The sequence below is a fragment of the Dermacentor albipictus genome, chromosome 1 (assembly GCF_038994185.2).
Source record: "Dermacentor albipictus isolate Rhodes 1998 colony chromosome 1, USDA_Dalb.pri_finalv2, whole genome shotgun sequence".
NCBI lineage: Eukaryota > Metazoa > Arthropoda > Arachnida > Ixodida > Ixodidae > Dermacentor > Dermacentor albipictus.
In genome coordinates, this window is record NC_091821.1 from 399662054 (window position 1) to 399680077 (window position 18024).

An 18024-nucleotide genomic window follows, 5' to 3' on the forward strand; every position below is an offset into this window, starting at 1 on the left:
ACATATAGGAGGTGAAACTCCCGTCAGCGCGAGCGAGCGCGGGCGACCAGATAAAGTCACAATTGTTGCATGCGCCGACGCTACCCTATGCAGTGGCGGCACCATGCGGTGCGTCGTAGAAGCAGCAGCGGAAAAAAAAAAAGCAGCGCCCGGCGCTCACTCCGGCGGCACCCGCTCAAAGCAGACGACAAGCAGACGACACGGGTGTTTGCTTCAGCGGGCACGCCGTAACCGAACTGCGTAGGTGCGCGCACTCAAGAAAACTGTTTTGTTGTGTGCCCATCAAAAAAAGCAACACGTGTGGCAAACTTCCGCTAATCTTCCTCTTATCGCCAAGCAGCTAGGGCAACTAGTTTTCGCGAGTCTTATAAAAAAGAAAAGGAACGGAAACACATGCACGGCGGCATCCTTCCTAAGCGCACCCCTGTGAGCACTAGAGCGAGAAAGAAGCGGTCGCCCTTTGAGCGATTAGGAACGAGATAGCCATCAGTTTCGCAAGCGCAAAAAGCCGAAAACCGCCCGCCACGGAGCAAGATAGCCCTGGCTACAACCAGAAGCTACGTATCATCTTATAGCTGTCATGGAAAACGCGTTTTATTTTTTACTGTGCTCAAATGGCTGAAGCGTAGCAGCAGTTGCTTTTCGGGCTAGTCAGGCGCGCGCGGCCGAACGGGAGCAACACTCGACCGGTTGCCCTGGCAACCGAAACAGCGGTAATTTCTTCCCATGCCGCCAGGTGGCGCCAGCATGAAAATATATCCGCGGGCTTGTGACCTTTTCTGGTCGCCGCAAACAGCGGAGTTTCCACTCCTATATTTCTTGCTCCGTGACCGAGGTAAAATACTGCGTTGGTGGGCATGACAGTAGGATTCCACTGGTAATTGGTACTGAGGTGTCCGTACAGGCTGATCCAGGCCTCGAAGTCTTCCCCATCTTTCCCCAAGAATATGCCAGGATCATGTGGAGTGGAGAGTGCAATGTAGGTAGTTGGAGCGTTAGCAGGTGTCAGAGTTGGTTGAGTCGAACTTTCGTCTCTGGGAGCCATGATGGAAGGCTCAATGTACCGTGTACTGCGAAGCTCTGCAATGAGGACAGGAAACGAGCACCTCCACCAGATATGTTACGTGGGAAGACGCAGACAAAACGCTATGTACAGTCTATGCTCGTTACAACGGACCCGCATACAACAGACTTTCGGATATAACGGACCATATTTCAGCCTTAGTTTGCTCTACCTATTTTATTAATGCAACGAAGCTTGCTTTTAACGTGTTACAACGGACTATTAGCTACAACAGACTAAATTAGCAGCAATTTTCTTCAAAATTGGAAATAGGAGGTCTGTACTCCGGCAGCTGCTGCTTACGGCGCGGCCACCGCATCTTGAGGGCGACCTGCGATTTGGACCAAGTGCTCGCCTGCATGAGTGCTGTATCTTGAAAGCAATCTGCGATGTGGCCAAAGTGCGCCCAGTGCCGGTTGCTTCGTACCCACTGTACTTTCGATGTGTAGTTTGCGGTGAAGCGAAAGACAGCACGAAGGTCAATTCGCTCTCTGCTGCTCCCGCACTTGCTTAATTTTCTATCGTAATCGATGCTTTGCCTTTCGGGCGAAACTGCAACATTCTTGTTTGTTGTTTGCTTTGGACGTTCGCCACTCGCTCTTTGCAATAAAGTTGTTAGACATTGCAACAAAAGTTTCGGAAGTGAGGTGTTTCAGGTATTATAGACTTCAGACAAAACGGACGTTTTTGTCGAATTATCAGGGTCCGTTATAACGAGAGTTGACTCGACATGTATATTTACAAGCGAATATGCTGCACTTGGCCAAAAGGCAACAACCCGCACTAGCCTCTAATCGTCGTCATCGTCTTTACACCGCTGGCCTCTCCTTCATTGTAACTACTGGCCTGTAGCAATATGAATCAGATGGGAAAAGTGTGTTTGGTGATGCCTCACGCTGTACAGCCACATACTGTCCAGCTTGCTGCAAAGTGAGTTGTCTATGCACTCCTTACAACATTATTTGGCTGAGCTGATCACATTCGTTGAGAACTTCTGGCAGCCCTATTTGCCATCAGATCCAGAGGGAATGCAAGCTTCATTCGGTGAACCAGGCCTAGACAAATGTGACTGCGACCCTAGCACTGTAGTCTCCATCTTTTCGGAGCCTATGCACAGCCATGGAAACCTCACATAAACGGAGGCAATCCATCTGACCTGGCTGTCTCCGCAAACTCTCTGGGGTAGTTTACAAGATTTGCAATGATCTGCTGTGGATGACTGCATCCGGTCGTGTTTAGGTCAGCTAGTGAATTTTTCTTTGCTGTTGTACTTAGGCAGCACCTAGCATCTGTAGATGACAGTGTGCTCAAAATGGTGCCTTTGTATTTACTTTATTTTTATTGATGTCCATGGTAGGTGTGGCATGATGCATGGAACATGTGCTTGCATTTTTCATTACATTCCTCACCCAGTATGCTTGTTCAGGATAAGCGATGTCAGGGGCATGCTGAACAGTTTCTGTGGCAAGGCAGGTCAACCGTGCATTGTTACAGGGAGGAAGACAATGTGGCCAACATTCAGCTGCCAAGCAGTGCACCAGCAGACCCTGCGAGCACTGTGGCTGTGCAGCCACAGCAACCTCAGCAGGCACCGCCCCAGGTACAGCCACCGCAGCAACCCCAGCAGCCACAGCAGCTGCCACAGCAGCCGCAACAGCCACAACAGCAGCAACAGCAGCAGGGAGGTGAAGAAGAAGACAAGTAAGTGCAGCCACTGTACCCAAAGGTCATGATGCTCTCGGTGCTGGCTGCAATGCTGTAACAAAAACAATGGCTGGGATGCAGTGAGAAATGATAAACACAAAAGGAGGCAGAAATAAACATAAGTGCTGATTGCCAACTAATTTATCTGTCGGCAGATTTTTGTTAAAGTTTGCTCAGTTATAGATTCTTATGGCACACCATCCACTTCTCCGTAGAACCAACATATAACAGGGACCAAAATTTCGGGCATGTTGCAGTGCCTCACTCAATTTTTTTTGTGCATGATCCACACGTATGATGTTTCAAAAAATAGCGGCTGGGAGCAGTTATCACCATTCGGGTTGCCCCTGTATACTACTAGCTTCATTGGCAAGGCAGATTCTCAGCTTTCTGAGCGCTGTTCGGCCACTGCAAATTGATTATTGTCAGCTTGGCACTTAGCCATAAGTTTTCTTGCCGACATCTAACTAAGTGGTAATAGTTAGCTGTAACGGCTTAAGCAGTGTGGATGAGACAAAAAATTACGCAGAAATCATCGACAATGATTGTCAGTGTAAGCAACTAACCAAATGCGTCTAGAAAGCTATTCGCTTTTTAAAGGATGATGCACTTCGAGGCCCATATTTGTTGCAGTGAGCATACTAAGGTAGCATTTGTTGTTTCATTGCGTAATTCCATAAAGAACAGGGCCATTAACCAGCACATTTGTAGCTAGAGTATCAGGTGACTTTACATGTAAGCCGATTCATCTTGTGTGTGTTGTCTCCAGTGGCATAAACTTTGTTGTGGAAGGCAAACCTGCACACCTTCAGACACCCGGAAGCTTTCACAATAGCATGTGCATCTCAAAGAGCTGTAACAATATTTGGCATTTGGTGACGAACGCATCCTGAAAGTCGGTTGTGCAAGTGTGCACGCCCATTGCATTGGTGTTTGTATCGCTGGTGAAAGTCCGACTACCATCCGCCAACCACCGACAACGAAAAAAGTTGAAAGCCGAAGAAAGCAATTTGCTTTAAAATTGCCTCTGGCCGGTGTGATAGTTGGCGGCTAGACATCACAGGAGGCTTGCCACTCGTATTCGCACAAGCGACTCATCAGCGACTGTGCCTCGAATGCCCAACCTAGGCTGACATCTGTTGAAACAGTGCCCATTACCGATAATCCCGACATGCTCAGTAATTCGGACAGCTTTGCAGCACTGCCAGTGGCCCCATAGACTTTATATGTAAAGATGACCGATATTTCGGACAGCTGCCAACTCTACACTTGATTATCCGCACTCCATCCGTGGCTGTAGCGTATGGCTACTCTCCAGCCATTATTGCCTTTGGCAATCTTGAAGAGCCATCAAGTATGGCCTCAAAGATACGAGACATCAAGTATGGCCTTAGAGATTACAGTCGAACCTCGATATATCGAACAGCGCGGTGATCGCAAAATAGTTCGATATAGCCAGAATTCGATATATAAAATCACGTAGAAAACGCGTAAAAAACTAGCACAAATCAATCAATGAACCAATCGTGGCGCAATAGATACTCACATGAAGCTTCTGCTAAGAGATTTATTAGCAACGGGCGCGAACGGGGTAGCTGTCACAAGCGTTCGGCGAAAGACAGCAACCACGAGCTCATGCCGGTAGCGATGGTGCTGTGGCGCAGGCGGCTACTCTTCTTCGTTACAATCGCCCTCCGCAGAAAAAGGCGCCATCCTGGTGGCTCAAGGCGAAGAGACTACTATTGGGTCGTAGTACGGCTTAAGGCGAGAGACGTGGACAAGTTCGCGGCCGCGATGGCGTAGGTCCGTCGATGGCGTGAGGGGCTCTACGATGTAATTGACGGAGGACGTTTGCTCGAGAACGCGGTAGGGTCCTAGGTACTTTGCGACAAGTTTTGAGGAGAGGCCGGGTGTAGTAGCGGGTACCCGAAGCCATACGAGAGAGCCAGGCAAAAAAGTTGGTGCAGAACGGCCGGCAGGTTGACGGGATTGCTGCTGCCACTGGTCCTCGGTGGAAAAAGAGCGGGCAAGCTGGCGGCATTCCTCAGCATGACGAGCAGCTTCAGATAGCGGAGTACTTTCGGACGCGTCAGGTGTATATGACAGAATAGTATCGAGAGTAGTAGAAGGTTCTCGTCCGTATAGGAGAAAGTAAGGGGAAAAACCAGTAGTTGCCTGGGTCGCAGTATTGTACGCATACGTCACGAAAGGGAGAACTTGGTCCCAGTTTGAATGATCAGAGGCGACGTACATGGAGAGCATATCGCCAAGAGTACGGTTGAAGCGCTCGGTCATGCCGTTAGTTTGCGGATGGTACGCTGTACTGGTGCGGTGAACGATTCGGCATTCGTCGAGTAGTGCCTTCAAAGCATCGGAAAGAAAGGCGCGGCCTCTGTCGCTCAGAAGTTCGCGAGGGGCACCGTGGCGAAGAACGAAATGTCGTAATAGGAATGATGCAACGTCGCGGGCGGTGGCAGTCGGCAGAGCAGCTGTTTCAGCATAGCGGGTTAAGTGATCCACTGCAACAATAATCCAGCGGTTGCCTGCTGGTGTGGAGGGTAGCGGTCCGTAGATGTCTATGCCAACACGATCAAAAGGCCGACGAGGGCAGGGAAGGGGTTGTGACGGGTAGACTTGTCCGGGAGGTAATTTTCGGCGTTGGCACGGAGCGCAGGAGCGAATGAACTTTCTGACGTAGTTATACATGCCTCGCCAATAAAATCGGATGCGTAGTCAAGCATAGGTCTTGAAGAGGCCGGCATGTGCGCACTGAGGGTCTGCGTGGAAAGCGTCGCAGATAAGGTCACGGAGATGGTGGGGTATCACGAAAAGCCACTTGCGACCGTCAGAGAGGTAATTACGACGATAAAGAAGGCCGTCGCGAATGCAGAAGTGGGTAGCCTGGCGGCGAAGAGCGCGCGATGGTGATGAGGTGGATGGATCAGAAAGGATGCTGATGAGAGCACTGATCCAGGGATCCTTGCGCTGCTCCGACGGCATGTTGCGCAGTGCATGAGATGGAACTGTGGGCTCAAGGGCGGATAGGCAAGCGCAGTCAGCGGAGACCGGTGAGCGAGAAAGGGCGTCAGCGTCCGTGTGTTTGCGGCCGGAACGGTAGAGGACGCGGATGTCGTACTCCTGTAGCTTAAGGGCCCAGCGAGCAAGTCGGCCAGATGGGTCCTTAAGGGTAGACAGCCAACAAAGGGCGTGATGGTCAGTGATGACATCGAAAGGGTGACCATACAAATAAGGACGGAATTTTCCAAGGGCCCAAATAATGGCTAAACACTCTTTCTCTGTAACAGAGTAATTAGCCTCGGCCTTTGTCAGAGTTCGGCTCGCGTAGGCAACGACATATTCATCAAAGCCCGCTTTTCGTTGTGCGAGTACGGCGCCAAGTCCGATGCCGCTGGCATCGGTGTGGACCTCTGTGGGCGCTGCAGGATCGAAGTGGCGGAGGATAGGTGGCGAGGTTAGCAGGCGGCGTAATTTCGTGAAGGCGTCATCACAGGCGGGCGACCAAGCGGAAAGTTCTTTGTCGCCACTTAGAAGGGCTGTCAGGGGTGCACTTATGGAAGCGAAATTTCGAATGAAACGTCAGAAGTATGAGCATAAACCAAGAAAACTTTGAAGCTCTTTTAACTTCTTTGGTTGCGGAAAGTCGGTGACAGCGCGGAGCTTGGCTGGATCCGGAAGGACGCCGTCTCGTGATACAACATGGCCAAGAATAGGGAGCTTTCGGGCACCAAAACGACATTTTTTTAAGTTAAGTTGAAGTCCCGCGACAGTAAGGCATTTGAGAACTTGCTCGAGACGGCTGAGATGGGTTTGGAAATCAGCGGAAAAGACAACTACGTCATCCAGGTAGCATAAACATGTGTTCCATTTGAGGCCGCGTAAAATATTATCCATCATTCTCTCAAAAGTGGCGGGAGCATTGCACAGGCCGAAAGGCATTACGATGAATTCGTACAATCCGTCAGGTGTCACAAATGCTGTTTTAGGTCGATCAGATGGTGCCAAGGGGACTTGCCAGTATCCGGAACGTAAATCCAGCGAAGAAAAGAATTCAGCTCCCTGCAAACAGTCGAGGGCGTCGTCGATGCGCGGTAACGGGTAAACGTCCTTGCGCGTTATCTTGTTCAGACGTCGGTAGTCGACGCAGAATCGAATAGAGCCATCCTTTTTCTTAACGAGGACGACCGGTGATGCCCAGGGACTGTTGGAAGGCTGCACAACGCCGCGCTTGAGCATGTCAGCAACCTAGTGGTCAATGACACGGCGCTCAGAGGCGGAAACTCGGTAAGGGCGCTGCCGTAAAGGTGCGTGACTGCCGGTATCTATTTGGTGAAAAACGGTCGATGTGCGGCCCAAACCGGAAGCATGGCTGTCGAAAGAAGCGCGGAACCTCTGCAGGAGAGCAATAAGCTGGCTTCGTTCTGAAGATGACGTGCCATCGTCGATGGAGCAGTGGAAAGCGTCGAGGAGTGACTGATCAACCGCAGAGTCACAAGTAAGTGCGCCAAGGCCCGCAGAAGTAGAAACGGCAGGAGTGTCAAAGATGCAAAAGGTGTCGACTGGTTGAACAAGGCCTAGGCATTCACCATGAGATAAAGCTAAAGGGCAGGCTGTGGGATTGTCGACGACCATTTTCGTGACGCCATTGCGAAGAGTAAGGAGAGCAAAGGGCAGCGGAGAACATCGGCGGCGAATGAACAGCTCAGAGGGCGTAAAGAAAACAGTGGCATCAGAAATAGCGGCGCACGACACAGGCACAAGCAGGGAAGAGCGTGGAGGGACGGAATTGTCTTCGGAAACAAACAGTTTAACACTGGAAGGGTCGTTGTCGATAGGCTCGACGTCTGGAAGTGCAGAAAGTTCGAGTTCGGCGTGACAACAGTCAATAACGGCGTTATTATTTGCAAGGAAGTCCCAGCCTAATATGATGTCATGGGAACAAGTGGGCAGCACGACGAATTCGACGGTATACAGTAGACCTTGAATGAAGACGCGAGCAGTACAGGCAGCGAGAGGCGTTATATTTTGAGCGTTCGCGGTTCGAAGGGAGAAGTCGGAGAGAGGCGTCAAAACCTTTCGTAGTGTGCGGCAGAGTTCGGCGGAAATTACGGATACGGCGGCTCCTGTATCTACAAGCGCCAGGACGGCGATTCCTTCGACAGAGACTTCGATGACGTTGGCTGGAGAGGGACGAGGACTTGGGCATTGCGACGTGGACGCAGTTCGTGCCTCGGGAACTGCGGCCATCAGTTTTCCTGCTCGGTGGACACGGGACGACGCCGCATCGGAGAAAGCGAGCGACGGCGGGGAGATGGTGAGCGGCGAGTAGAGGCGGTTGGGCGGTCAGGGGAAAAGGAAGAAGTAGGAAGGCTGGAAGGCGACGAGGAAAACGGAGCGGGGAAAGGTGGCGCCCGCCGGATGTTCTGAAGAGGAGGCATGCCACGACGACAATGGCGCGCCACGTGACCAGCACCACCGCAAGCAAAACATATTGGGCGGTCATCGAAGGTGCGCCACTGGTGGGGGTAAGGTCCGAGTCGCGGTTGAGGATTCGGAAAAGGCTGTCGGTCGGGCAGCGGCATAGGAGGAAAATGCCGGCGGTCGTGAAGCGGCATAGATGGCGGCAAAAATGTCGGTGGTCGATGCATAGAGGGCGGCAGGGGCGCTTGTGGACGAGATCGGGAAACTGCTTCAGCGTAAGTGAGAGGAGCCGTGACTGGTGGCTGCTCAACGGCTGGAGGAACGGCTTGAGAGACTTGTTCTTGAATGAAGTCGCGGATCGTAGGATGCAAAGCAGGGGGTGGTTCCTGGACAGAAGATATCAACGATAGCTGGCGGGCGACCTCTGCGCGAACGAATTCCTGGATTTTGATGAAGAGAGTAGCATGGTTGTAGTCGTCGACCCCAAGGCTGTATAGAGAGTCGGCGGGCGGGGTGGGACGTCGGGTGTGAAGCCGTTGCCTGCGCAACTCGTCGTAACTCTGGCACAATTCGATGACTTCAGCGACAGAGTGAGGACTCTTCGATAATAACATTTGAAATGCGTCGTCCTGAATACCCTTCATTATATGTTTGATCTTCTCCTCCTCTGACATTGACGCATTCACCCGTTTGCAAAGGTCGACAATGTCCTCAATGTAGCTCGTGAAGTTTTCTCCGGTCTCTTGGGAACGTGTGCGCAAACGTTGTTCTGCACGAAGCTTTCTTACTGCAGGCCGACCAAAAACTTGGGTAAAGTTGGTCTTGAAGACCAACCACGAAGTGAGGTCGGCTTCATGGTTGAGAAACCATAGTTTCGCAACGTCCGTAAGATAAAAGGCGACGTTTCTCAACTTGGTAACGTCGTCCCACTGGTTATGGGCACTCACTCGCTCATAAGACGAGATCCAATCTTCAACGTCTTTGTCATCTGTGCCGGAGAAGATAGGGGGATCTCGCTGACGCAAGGCACCGGCACAAACCAAGGTGGCCGGCGCCGTTGGAGGAGCTGGAGGAGTGTGTGCGTCGTCGGGCATGATGGGGGGTAGAGTGCGACTCCGAAGTTCCAGGGTGGTCGAAACCCAGCACGTCCACCACTTGCTAAGAGATTTATTAGCAACGGGCGCGAACGGGGTAGCTGTCACAAGCGTTCGGCGAAAGACAGCAACCACGAGCTCATGCCGGTAGCGATGGTGCTGTGGCGCAGGCGGCTACTCTTCTTCGTTACACTTCAAACAAAGTATTTATTTCGTTAGCTGAAAGTACTGAAGCAGCGTAGCCTGCTTCATATTGGAAACCGCGTGCTTGACCACGGCGTCCTCAACATAGTCCAAACGGTCCACAAGAGAGGGTCCAGTGCCTTCTATTGCGCCGCAGTAGCGGCGTACAACGGCCAAAGCAGCTACAGCCTCAGTTGCAGTCGGTAGCGGGGCAACATCAGCGCTTGCTGGATCAGCCTCGGCAGCGTCTTCGTTTGACCGCTCAGCACTTCTGCCGCGATCTCACGTCTGTTAACTCCGCTACTGTTCCGGTGCTGTCGTCACCGCCAACGAAGTCCTCAATGCACATGATGTGTGGATCAGCACCGACAAAGCGCTCCAACTGGCTCCACGGCCGCCTCGATCACGCGCGCATGGCGGGGGCGCGGGCGCGCGTGATGGAGGCGGCCGGGCTGGCTCACAGCCGGTCACTAGGGCAGCGCGCGCTCCCCTCGAGACCGGCCGTGGCTGGCTCCAAGCTGCCGCGTGTGTACGCCGCTACGTTCAAATGGCGCCCACGGCGCAACCGATGTGGGAGCTGTCGTACGCAGCAGTCTGGAACGCCAATCGCGCCGCCGCTATCTTTGAGAGTGTTGCGGGAAAGCTCGCCTCCTGTCAACAGAGCGCACTTGGTCTGGGGCGGCGGAGTTCGATATATCCATTTTACATCCGGCCCCGTTCGAAATAAAAAATTAAAAATGCATGCGATTTTCCACGTGATATAGAAAGTGTTCGATATACGCAATAATTCGATATATCCGTGTTCGATATATCGAGGTTTGACTGTACATCCTAAATGGTAATCCCTGATGTCGTGCCCTGGTCGCAGCACTGCGCCTCAGAGATTTAACTGCACATGCCCACCTTTTATACGTGGCCCGAATTGTGAGGTCACATCAAAATCGCGTTCATCACATTACGCATTCTGGCACCACTGCACATGGTCCGCTCTTGTTTGCTGAATTTGCCTTCCGGACAGCATTCCACATTCTGCGCTTGTTTCTTTTTTTAGTATGCATTCCAGATAGCGCTCTGCTGGCTCCAAGAAGTCTTTCTTGTGAAGTTATCGACAGACTGCATCAAATGGCACCAACGATAACCTCGCAGTCCAAATGAGCCCGGCTCCGCAACTGAAGAACTTGAACTGCTGCCTACCACGATGAGCTCAAATGCGGACATCACTGATGACCTGCTAGGCTGTGGCGTGCCGATTCCTGCCACCGTTACATTTGAAGACTTTGCAGACAGCACAGTGTCGTCGTGTGCCGAACTGAACAATGATGAAACAATTGAGCAAGTTCTCCCACCGTCAAGCTGCGGCTTTAACACGGACGATAATGATGTGCCATGTGCTCTGGAGCCTTCACATGCGTATCTGATGGGAGCATTTGCAGTCCTTGCTTTGGCATACAGAGACAAAACAGAACTGGCAGAAATACTGATGGACTTGGTTGGACATAAGCGGAATTACGTGCAGCAATCAATTGACCACTTCTTCTTTGCACAGGGGCCTTAAAACATAAATAAAATAATCTTTTTTAGATACTTTAGTTTTTTTGGACATATGATAGTTTAGACTTATGTATGTCTACCTTGGAGTCCGGATTATCGGTTGTCAACTGTAGACACATGCTGGCTCAACACAGGTACATCACTGAAAGCTGAGGAAGAGAAACTGAACATGACTTTTCTAGTAGTGTGGCAGGAAACTGAGACGTAGTACTGTTAACAACTGCAGGTCGAGTGACGAGGAGGAGACCAAGGACAGGCCCATCGAGTTCAAGGACAAGAAAGAGGCCATTGAGGCCTTCAAGGAGCTGCTCAGGGAGAAGGTAGGTGCAAGCTCACTTCAGGAAAGCCTCGTTATCACTAGTGATCTGTGTGCTCACTTCTCCTTTATAGGTGAAAGCATTTTTTCAAATGATATTAAAGAAAAATTCAGGTCTCTGTACAAAGCTTTAAATATAGTGAAACAATTTAAAGGCTCGGGCATGGCAAAGGAATTGCATCGAATGTTGTGAAGGGCGTTTTCAAAGTCGTCGGAAGATTTCGAGCATTTCTTTGTGTTGTTTGTTTCCTTTCCCACAAGTTTCTCGCCTAGTTGTCTTACAATTTTCTCCTCTTTATCTTTAATTTCTGGGGGATATCTGTCTGCCTTCTTGCATTTGTCTGTGAGAATTCTTAGCATTTTTTGTTTCTTGTGCTTGAATTAGGCAGCTTGTTTGCTGGAAGTTGAATGAGCTCATAAGCCTAGAAGATGGAACTGATGAAAACTGTGTTCACAAAGACAATGTGTTGTGAAAGGAAACTTTTTCCCCGTCGAAAACGGTTGCTTTTAAAGGGGTCCCTCACCAGGCCCCATAGCAAATTTTGGTTATACGCTGAAAGTTGTTAGGTGTCCTCTAGGGAGCCGCAAAAATGTTTCATATCGGCTCATTAATAGCCGAGATAGAAATATTTCAATGCCATGAACCCATGATTTCAGGAGGCGAGCTCTACTGCATAGCGGGACACTTTCTCCACTCGCCCCGTCTAGCCTCCGCAAGCGAAATTCCTTCTCTGCATTCTCCTATACCAGACCTCAAAGATCGCGTGATGCATACGTCACAGACCCCGCCTTCATTTTTTTTGCTCCTCTCTCTCTCTTTTTTTTCTGCGCTGCACACGAGCTGTTGTGATTTTCTGGTTTCGCGCAGTGCACAATTTTGCGCACTGTGCACAAGGACACATGACTAGCGGTGTAATTCATTGCTACACGAGTACTGAGGCAGAACAAGCGGATTACAGAGCATGATCATGCGCTGGAACCCTGTAGAAAATGGCATAGTTTCGACACCTGCGAACGTGACTGCACGACCATATGAACAAGCAGACGAAGCGGTCGTACATCTCTCTTGCTTCCATGTCAAGTAAAACAGAAAACATGCAGACGTTCTGTTTGTGTGTTTTATTATTTCTCTGAACTTCAATTCATTAATTCAAGCAACAGATCACATAAATAACAGATGGTGCCTTGAATAATTCTTGAAGTCACGTGTCACCGTGAGCAACGTCACACTGCAGACCCAAGTACGTAGGCGCAGGGACGCGAGTACAACACCGTCTGGCTTGGAGCGCAGCGGCCGCGAGGAGATGGGAAAACTGCGTTCGTATTGAAATTTCAGACCCTTCCGCGACACATAGCAAGGTAATTCTTTGCAAACACGATTTTTGGCGGGCATTGTATGCTCTGCCCTTGTCAGCTCAACATGGCCAGACCTGGTGAGGGACCCTTTAAGGGCATCCAGGACGTTGGCACAAGATGTGTGATTGTGATAATACTTCCTGGTGTTGCAGCAAATATAAATGGTGTTTCTAAATGCTTAGTACTTGGTGGTCTGTTACAATCTTCAACAACTTATAGGAGTACTGGCACATATTTTGGAAGTTGTAGAAACAATAGTGCACTCTTCTTGCATGTGAAAGGATGACACTTGGCGAGTAAGGTTGGTAAAACTACTAAGATATCTTAATTTGATGCTAAAGTTGGTCTCGAAATGTTTGATTTGGTGGTATTAGCATTATTGTGACCTCATGACATGGAGCAAAATTTGCTTACATTGTGTAGCAATAAAGCTAGATATGACGGCGTTGCTCATAAAAAAATAAACAAAAGTGCTGCATGAGTTCCTTCTGGCTGAGCCTGAAGTGGTAGCCGCAGCGATTGCAAGAACTGAGAGAGCAAGCTGTTTCATAACACCATGACACGTCTTCTGCCTGGGCACCAAAACTGGTTTGTAGAAACAAGTATTATAGTAAATTATTTAGGGCACTCTTGATGCCTACCACTATTTTTTTCTCTGGTTTAGAGTGTTTGGCCCTCCGTTTAACAGAAATGTCATGTCACTACTCCTTTAATGAGGGAAATATTGTATGAGGTGGAGCACTAGGAATCACTTCAAGTTTGTACTTTATTATATTTATTGCAACAGTAACAGCTGGAATAAAAATTTCTGCTTAATCATTACTATACTAACGACAAACCCAACCGCTTTCTTGATATTTGTTGGCTATTCTGGGCTGTAGAAGCTAATTATCTATAAAGATACACATAGTAATACATATATATAATATATAGATATAGTAGTAGTATGGAGGTTGTTTATTGCTCTTAAATGACCTTGGAGCTGTTCAAAGGGCCACGAGATATCACAAAAAGATCGTGGATGTGGGATTCGAATAGCAGAATCCCTGTTGCACTGATGTGGCCTTGTGTGAATGAAGTGGTTCATCATACCGTGCTCATGCTTTATGCAGGAGGTGCCCAGCAATTGCAGCTGGGAACAAGCACTTAAGCTCATTGCCAATGACCCCCGCTACGGGACACTGCGCAAACTCAATGAGAAGAAGCAGGCCTTCAACTCGTACAAGGTGCAGAGGGGCAAAGAAGAAAAGGTGCGGCCTGTTTCCTGTCTTGCTTGGCTTCTATGTCTTTGGGCGTAGCCTCCTGTGTGCTTACTATGCCTGCCTCAATGCTTCAAAAGCAGGAGGGGGGGTGACTTGGAGGAAGGTGCCAATTTTATCAGATGTTGGTCGCTGTTCATGGGGTGCATTTAGGATCGTGGCAACCTTCTTTAAATGTTTGTCACTCCTGATGCTTCTGGAGTGGTGTGCCCAAATGGAGGGCGGGAGCATAGTACTCTGAAAGTTCATACTGTTAACAATGACAGGTATAAATCGCCTGACAAGGTGATGCTGTTTCAGTTGATTGTTAGCCCTCATGCACTTAGGCATGACTTGGTGGCTGTTATAAATATACGAGAAGTTATTTCTTTGCTGAGTCAAAACAGCACAAATAACCCAGAACTATGGAGAGAGAAAGAGAAAGAAAGTTTGAAATCTGGGGAGGTTAGCCTAGCGACAGGCCTGACATGCTACTCCAGGTGAGATGGTGAATGGTGAAACAAAGGTAGTGAGATAAATACAAAACCAAAGCACACACGCACTACATACACATTCACGAATGCAAGTGCAGTAGCATAAATTTAATGCAAAAGCTTTAAATGGTTCATGAGGCGGAAAATCTGGCATTAGCAGTGTGATCACACGATGGTACAAAAAGGCTACGAACCCTCGACCTTTCGTGAGAGTCGAATCCATGACTTTGGCGTTAGTTAAGGCTAAGTTTAGGCACAATTAATTAAGATATAGTTAAGACACTCAAATCCACGACCTTTGGTGTTAAAGGGACACTAGGGGCAAATATTAAGTCAAGCTAAAGTGATAGATTAGTGCTTGAGGATATCTAAGGCCTGAATATTATCGTGAGTAGAGCCTTAATAATAGAGAAATTGAGGTAAATGCAGGACATGATTAGAGACTCCTGGGACATTCAAGTACTTTCCCGATGATGAAAGCACTCCTCAGTTAAATTCTGTCACTAGTACTCTACCACTTGTTGCAAAAAGCATCCTTGTATTATGAGGCGAAATAAAATGCTACTTGTCCAGTTATATTTCACTTTTAGAAAAAAAGAACTAATTGAAATTACCCTTGACGACGCATGCGGTTGAAAGGTTTCGTTTTCGCTCGACTCCGTGCCGCCCACACTTTCGCCTTTCAGTAGTTTCGTTATTGTATAGTGCTGCGCTGGTTTTGCTGGCTTGCGAAACATGCACAAACTGCAAGTAGCAGAGGATTCAACTTCCATGTGATGTGGCGGGATGCCCAAACGGTCTACGTTACTTGACCTAAAGGCAGCTGCAGCGGTGAATCCAGTGCTCTGTCTTGGCTCGGTACCGCTGTCTATCAGGCGCCGTTTTACTCACTGACAGCACGAGAGCACGCAGTCGGTTTCAGACTGACCTTCGACAGAAGCTTGACTAGCTGTCTAATCTCTCACATTTAGAACACCACATCTTCAAGTACCATTATTTATTACTGTACAATATTGTGCAACACTCCACATGACTGTATAGTACTGTACAGTAACTGAACAAAGCACGTGGAGGCTCCAGTGCCAGTTGAGCGCAATAATCAGGTATGAGGAGGCTTCTCCATGCTTCCCTGACCTGGCATCCATCGTTTCACGATACGAAGAATGCAGTAACAAACAAGCCAGATTCCTGCTGTAATGAGTAGAAACAAATGCTCCCTGTAGATTAGGAACTTACCCGTTTTCACATTTGCAAAGCCACTGCTCTTCCGCATGGCATGAGCATCACTATGGCTCGTATTGATGCAACAAATCATAATCATATTTTTGCCTAATTTTCATAATAATTGTTCAACGAATCTTCATAATAATTTATTCGTACTGTATTTACTAAAATTTAACGTGACCACGATTGTAAAGCGAGTGTCGGCTTTCCAGTCAAGATTTAAAAAATAATAATAAACTCTGAATGCAACACGAAATGCAAGGAAGAAAAAATGGTACCTTTATTCAAGGAATCACAATTCCAAAACAAGTTTTCTTCACGTCTGAGGTGGAGACAGCTTTCCTTGGGTGATCCCTTTCAGAGAAATTTTCACTTTCACAAAATTTTGCGTGACTCGGCTTTGAAAGCGTCCTCGACAAGTGTTTTTAGCGCTGTGCCAAGCTCACTATCAGTGCCAAGAGCACTGTCAGCCGTATACTTCGAGGGGTTCAGTGCCAGGACAAGCCAAGCCTCGCAAAAGTTAAACTATCTCCGGAAGTGATTGCCAGAGAATCACGTCAGTTTCGAGCTTATGTGAGATTAAGTACATTCGGGGATGCTACTAGGCCACTACAAGGTCTACAAAGCCCTTCTGACTGACCTTGGATTTAAAGAGGGCCTCCCATAGGTCATGCCTTCCGCGAATCGTGGACTTATTGGCGTCGAGCCGCTGAGCCATGACGGATGTTCCCATCCTCTCGGCCATCAAAATTGCTCATCTCTTGAAGTGAGCATCATACTGAATGCACTTCGTTGCTATAATGTCACGAATAACGGAAGTCGAAGCGCGAAAGGCCACAGTGTACTGCAGCACCATAACTGTAACACCAGTGACAAGCACAACGAAAATGGTGTAGATTCCAACCAAAACCAAGGTGCGACTTCGAACAATTTATTTATGGATTAGATTGAGACCTACGGGTTGCGAACATAATGTTAAAAACCGAAAGAATTAGCATATTTGTTTTAAAATGCTCAATTTCGCTGCTATTAGAATGTAACGCGAGGGTCAAGTTGAAGCACCGAAAATCATGAAAAAAAAAAAAAACTCTTGTTACAATCAAGCAAATATGGTAGTAATTTGACTTACAAAAGTTTGGAACTAGGAACCAGGTGCTTATTTTGTATATTTCAGATTTTCTTACTCTCAGTACTTATACTAAAAATAGCAAATTATTACTTTCATTCGTGTTCCTTGAGGTGCTTCTTTGAAATTTCACATAGTGTTCTCAAAAATTGTCCGAGCTATCGTTATTGCTATACTGCCTTTCAAAACACCTGTTATCAGTGTACAGTTTTATGTATCACAGTATACGTTGCGGCTACTTCATCTTGAAATAAAATGTTAAAACATAAAAGCACTGCAGATGAGCACATTTTTAGCAGTGACGAAAGAGTTAAGAATGTGTCTCATTGTTTATTTCTTCAGCTGAAAGGATGTTGTCATCAATGAGGTGATACAGGTATCACCAAAGTTTTCCAAATTTGTTGCTAGGTAATGATGTAATCGTTGGTTGGTTGCTTGCAATCTATTGCTAATAATGACATAATCATTGGTTGATCGCTTGCAACACATAATTTGGTGAACAGTACTTGTCGTTCAGTCATTCTTAAGTGGCTTGTACAACTGCAGGAGGAGCAACGGTTGCGTGCCAAACAGGCCAAGGAAGACCTGGAACAGTTCCTGCAGAGTAATGAGAAGATGAGCTCGAACACGCGATATCGGAAAGCGGACCAGATGTTTGGTGACCTGGATGTGTGGAAGGCTGTGCCTGAGCGAGAGCGCAAGGAGCTCTTTGACGATGTCCTCTTCTTTCTTGCCAAAAAGGAAAAGGTAAGAACAGTACCCTTGACATCCCTTTGCCGTGTTTACGCATTGCACAGTCATTCCAAGGTCAGGAACCACCTTGTGTGTTTTGAACGCCGTAGAAAGAGCACTCGTGTGAACAAATGCTTGGTTAGTGATTTATTTTAGCAAGATTGCTTTTTTCTAAGGCTCTTGTAATGTTCACAGCCTCCAGCCAGCATCACGTTGTGGGTGATAATCAATGGAATTGTTTTCTCTGGGGTCCTCATTGTCACTTTCTTCTTCAAGGCTCTTACTTAAAGACATTTGCTTGTCGTATGGTGGCACGATACATTTCTGCTCGGTACTGAAATCATCAGTTTCATTGAACTACTGCGAGTTCTTTTCTTAAAGTGAATGCAGAGAAAATGTCACCACTCTTAGTGCTCGCACCGCAAAAGTGTGTATGAATTCCTTCAAGTGCGCCGCAAGATAGTGCTGGCCTCAGTTGCAGACACTACAAAGTGCAGTAACAGT

At 48.2% G+C, this 18024-nt stretch overlaps 1 protein-coding gene across 3 annotated transcripts in view; it reads left to right on the forward strand.

Moving 5' to 3' along the window:
• Prp40 (pre-mRNA processing factor 40) overlaps positions 1-18024 on the forward strand; it is a 58614-nt gene that overhangs the window by 17637 nt on the left and 22953 nt on the right. For all 3 annotated transcript variants that reach the window (XM_065452493.2, XM_070532098.1, XM_070532099.1), the window contains exons 9-12: positions 2558-2764; positions 11261-11354; positions 13819-13956; positions 17335-17535. In XM_065452493.2, coding sequence (XP_065308565.2) covers positions 2558-2764; positions 11261-11354; positions 13819-13956; positions 17335-17535 — 640 coding nt within the window. The remainder of the gene's footprint in view (positions 1-2557; positions 2765-11260; positions 11355-13818; positions 13957-17334; positions 17536-18024) is intronic.